Here is a 5,226-nt window from a genome sequence, read left to right on the forward strand (position 1 = left end):
GCAAGATCTAAAAGTCAAGAAATAGCTAGTTCTTTCTTCATCAATTGTTCCTGCAATTCCCCCAGGAGGCTTTTTGCTGATCAATCTTATACCTTAGTTCCTCTTTCTTCCTTTTGTTTTTTTTTTAGTAGTTTAAATATATAAGTTTATTTTCTTTTAGATGATTGAGGTTGTATAAGTTTATCTTTATTCCTCTTTTTCAAAAACTACATTTGACTATGATAATATGTGGATCTGTCTACTTCTGATTATAATATGTGGATCTACTCTCAATGTGTATTTTGCTGCTTCTTTGTTGTTGCTACTCTCTTTTCTTTTGGAAACTGAGTCATGGACCATGGTTTCTACAAATTTTGCAGTAGGTCCTGGACTAGGTACCTTAGTGGTTGTGTTCTTGCATAGGTACTAAAATGGGTACAATGGATGTTGTTTTTTTTCCAAGTCCTAGGTCATGAACTAGGCAAATCTATTTTGGTACAAGTATTGGGTTGGGTACCCTAGGCGCTTATTCTTGCCCGCGGTCCTAGACCATGTACTTGAATTAAATGCGGTGTGGGTCCTGGGTCATGCGCTAAAGGTTTTACCTTCCTTCTTCTTTCTTTTTCACTTTTTTTTTTTTTTTTTTGGGCGCTAGCCTGGGTACCCCACCCAAATTTTCCCACGTTTGGGCTATATAATACCATGCAATTGTACATCTTAGTTGTAGCTCGATTTTTTTTTTTTTTTTTTAAACAGAAGATTCTATTGAAATAAAACATAGTTGCCATACATAGGAGGATTGACAAAGATAGGAAGAATCATTGAATGTCCTTCTACCATGGGCTCCTAAAAAAACTAAGTAAAGTTCATGACAAAAAAGAAAAATACAAAGGGTGATGGGACACTTAGCAGATTGGAGAGTGGCAAAAAAGGTTCTTGGTGTACTAAAGCCTCCTTCTCTTTTATGCATAGTACTGTTTCAGCCATTTCCCGTTTATAGGGTCTGTTAGGATAGTCCCATCTTTCTTTGTGAGGTAGTAATATCCACTGTCGTGGGCTTCCTTGATAATGTAGGGCCCCTCCCACTTTGGAGCAAATTTGGAGGGTCCTGGGATATTCTTCCTTACATGCTTTGCTACTCTTAATACCAGCTGCCCTTTCGTGAAGGCTCTTGGGTGTATTGTTTGTGCGTATGCTTTAGCCATTCTCTACTGGTACATCTGGCTCCTCTTGGCCACTTCTCGTTCTTCTTCTAACCCCAGATCTGCCAACCTTCTTTCACTATTTATGCCATTTGTGCCTCCTTTGATTTCTTCGAGTACTACTCTTGGTGTAGGGATGACTAGCTCCACGGGGCTGATAGCTTCTGTCCCATAAATTAGGAAAAACGGTCCCATAAACTAGGAAAAACGGTGAAAATCCTATGGCTGTCTTTAGGGAACTCCTACATGCCCAGAGTACATCTGTCAAGTGGGCACTCCACTTCTCCCTATACTCATGTTTCATTTCCTTGAGGATTTTGAGTATCCCCCTGTAGGTAGCCTCGACCTGGCCATTTCCTTGTGGATAATATGGTGTGGACCTCACATGCTTGATGTGATACGCCTCAGTCAGGTTTTTCATATCCTTATTTATGAACAGGGTTCCATTATTGCTGATCAGTCTCTTGGGGATCCCAAATCGTGTGCTGATGTGTTCCCGAATGAAGTTTGCCACAGCTGCTCTAGTGGCATTTTTCAAAGGGATAGCCTTTACCCATTTTGAAAAATACTCAGTGACTGCCAAGATCTATATATGACCATTGGAAGGAGCGTTTATGGGTCCTATAAGATCAAGCTCTTAAATGTGGAAAGGCCATGGTGTGGTCATATCTTGTAGCACTTTTGGATGAGTATGGATTGCATCTCCAAGTACTTGGCATGCATGACACGTTTTGACTAGCTCCTTAGGGTCCTTTTTCATTGTAGACCAATAGTACCCCAACTGCAACAGCTACCTGTAGAGCCTTCTTTTCCCTGGGTGACTCCCATAGTCACCAGAGTGGACTTCCCTGATTGCTTTTCTGGCTTCCCTAGGCCCCAGGCATCTTAGAGGATCCCTGCTGTACCTTTTTTTTTTAACAAGACTCCATTCTACAAGAAGTATCTAATGGTGAGTTTCCTAAGTTGGTGGGCCAGTGTCCTGTCAGTTGGAAGGACCCCTTGAGCCAAGTATTCTATGAATGGGGTCTTTCAATCCTCTGTCACAAACACAGCATAAATTTTTTCTTTGTCCATCGAGAGCTGACACTTTTGACATTCCTCCTGTCAGTTGTAGCCTCTTTGTTCATATTTGGCCAGTAGTACCCCATGCGCTGCATCCTTCTATATAGGCTGATCTTTTCTGTAATCCCACAAACCTGGCTGTGTAGTTCTTCTAATCTCAACTTCTTTTCTTTCTCATTGATGCACCTAGACAGGATCCCTCCGGGAAGCCTCCTGCACAGCTTTCCTTCCATCAAAGTGTAGTCTTTTAGTTCTTTGATACTTCCTTCATGCCCCAACTTGTCTATCCTCCCTTTTATCTCATCTCTCCAATCTTTCTGTTTTGGTTCTTAAAGGAACATTTTTTTGAGAATCCCTATAATGGAATGTTCTTGCTTACTTACCCTTATTAGAGTACTTTTGCCTTTAAATGGTATTGGGATCCCAAGGTGGCTAGTGCATCAGTGAATCTGTTTTTACTCCTTTGGGCGTACTCCATATTGAAGGTCTAGAATTTTTGCTCCACCTTTTGTGCCTAAGTTTTGTAAGCTTCCAAACTTTGCTCTCTTAGTGTGAAATCACCCTTTACTTGGGAGACCACGAGGTTGGAGTCTCACAAAACCCTCATATGCTTTACCCCTATGTTAAGCTCTATGGCCAACCCAGTCAGGTGTGCCTCGTATTCAACAGCATTATTTGAACAGGAAAACCACAGCTTGAAGGATAATGGCATGGTATCCCCATCTTCGCAACTTAGGACAATTCCCACGCCATTTGAGGTTGTCGTTGCTGACCCATCAAACCTCATTGTCCACTTCTTTCCTAGGAGTTCCGCTACTACCACTTCCTCGGGGATCTCCTTGCTTAGTGAACACCCTTCTTCCCTTGGCAACTGGGCTAGCAGATTTACTATGGCTTGATTTTTGATAGCCTTGGGGGTCTTGAGGCCGATGTCATATTAAGCGAACAAGACCAGCTACTATGCTATTCTTCTCGTGAGGAGAGGTTGATGAAGGAGTGCTTTTATGGGATGTGACTTGGTTACCAAGAGGATCTGGTGGGCTGAGAAGTACCGTTTTAACCTTTGGGACGTGTAGATGGCCACTAGACATGCTCTGTCTATCTTGGGGTACTTGGTTTCCATATCTTTTAATGTCTTGCTAACATAATAAATAGGTTACTTATTCCTATCATCTTCCTGTGCTAGCAGGGCTTCTATGGCTTGGGAGTTTGATGCTAAGTATAGCAACAGGGGTCGTCCACGTACTGGTACTTGCAGGGTAGGCAGATGATTCATGATTTGCTGGATCCTCTTAAGGCTTCTTGCTGTTCAGTTCCCCAAGTGAACTCAGCCTCCTTTTTCAACAGTTTGGATAAATCACTTGTGACCGAAACTAATCTTGACATAAACCTCCTAATGTAGGAGACCCTCCCTAGGAAACTTTTGAGCTCTTTAACCATTGTAGGCCTTTTCATTATTGCGATGGCTGTGGCCTAAATTGGATCCACACTTATGCCTCTGTGATGTACTAGGAATCCAAGAAATTTTCCAGTAGATACTCCAAAGGCACACTTCACGGGATTCATGCATAGTTTGTACTTCCTACACCTTTCAAAAACTTGTTCAAGTACCTGGAAGTTTCCTGCCCTGGTTTTTGACTTTACCACAATGTCATCCACATAATTTTCCATTTCCTTATGCATCATATCATGGAAGATAGTTGTCATGGTCTGCTGGTATGTGGCCATCACATTTTTAAGGCCAAAGGGCATCATAGTGTAATAAAAATTTCCAATCGAGGTTCTAAATGCTGTCTTCTTTGCATCTTTGGCTGCCATGCGAATTTGGTTATACCCACTATATCCATCCATAAATGAAAACATGGAGTTTCCCATAGCTGAATCTATAAGGAGATCAATATTAGGCAAGGGGAACTTATCTTTTGGACATGCCTTGTTTAGATTACCAAAATCCACACAACATCAGATTTGGCCATTCTTCTTCTTCACAGGTACTATGTTGGAGAGCCATTTGGGATGCTGGATTGGCTTGATGAACCCAGCTGCCAGCAACTTCTTGACTTCTTGAGTTATTTGAGCCTTTATATCAGTGTGAAAGATCCTAGCTGGTTGGACCATTGGCTTGACTCCCGGGTCCACATTGAGAGCGTGGACTACTAGTCCTGGATCCAGGCTAGGCATCTCATCGTATGTCCATGCAAACATATCCGCATATCTCCTGAGTAATGCTACTAATTGTTCTTTTTCTTGTGCTGCTAATTAACTGCTAATGAAAATAGGTTTTTGGAATCCCAGACCAAACCCTAAGTTTACCTCTTCCAATTCCTCCTCAGGCTGGATTTGTGCTTCCTTGACTAGGTCCTCTATGATTTCTCTTTGAGCCATCATACAATCTGGCGGTTCGGGACTCTCTTGCATGATGCATTCAAGCCCCACGTACCTTTATAAACAATATATTAGCCTCCCTCCGAGCTCCCATACTACTACGCATTCTCAAAATCCTGAGGAGCTGGTCTCCTTCTTTTGCCTTTTTCTGTCTAGGAGGTTCCTCAGGTCATGGGTACCCTCTCCTTCTTCTTCTTCCAAGACAGGTGCTCCTAAAGTCCATGGCGTGGGGCTCTCATCATTTGGCTCCAACTCGCCATAAAACATTGTTTCTACAAAGTTCACTTCTTCTTGGCTGAAAAAGTTTGGGTTGGCAGGGATTCTTATGGACCTCCCATTCAATCTCCCTTTAACACATTGTGAGAGTGCCTTTTTTCTGTGACACTCAGGCCCAAGGATCCCGGGCCTAAATAAAAGGTTTGGTGAACCGGGCCTTGACTCACCGCAGCTAACAAGCTGTTTAAGAATCAAGTGATATACATGGGATGCTCCTGACAATAAAAAAATGACAAGCAAGGATATTCGTATTGAAGAATGCCAAAAAAACAACAAGGTAAATTCAAAAGGAAAGAAGCAGGATTAGCAAAGCGATACAAAA

General features: G+C 42.2%; 1 protein-coding gene across 1 annotated transcript; it reads right to left on the reverse strand.

The window, feature by feature from the left end:
• Positions 1-1,260: 1,260 nt before the first annotated feature.
• On the reverse strand, positions 1,261-4,118 carry LOC115964526. The gene is made up of 2 exons (XM_031083825.1): positions 3,855-4,118; positions 1,261-1,728 (listed from the first exon to the last, which is right to left on the reverse strand). Exons 1-2 carry the CDS (start codon positions 4,116-4,118, stop codon positions 1,261-1,263), a joined length of 732 nt encoding a protein of 243 aa, XP_030939685.1.
• Between the last annotated feature and the right edge of the window lie 1,108 nt (positions 4,119-5,226).

The sequence above is a fragment of the Quercus lobata genome, chromosome 2, assembly GCF_001633185.2.
Source record: "Quercus lobata isolate SW786 chromosome 2, ValleyOak3.0 Primary Assembly, whole genome shotgun sequence".
In the NCBI taxonomy this organism is placed as follows: domain Eukaryota; kingdom Viridiplantae; phylum Streptophyta; class Magnoliopsida; order Fagales; family Fagaceae; genus Quercus; species Quercus lobata.

Bases quoted from the DNA above. Each gene is read 5' to 3' on its own strand.
- LOC115964526 (XM_031083825.1), bottom strand. From the start codon at position 4,118: ATGGGAAACTCCATGTTTTCATTTATGGATGGATATAGTGGGTATAAC. The intron at 1,729-3,854 runs GTACTTGAACAA...AAATGGGTAAAG, and splicing joins CCAGGGCAGGAAACTTCCAG to GCTATCCCTTTGAAAAATGC.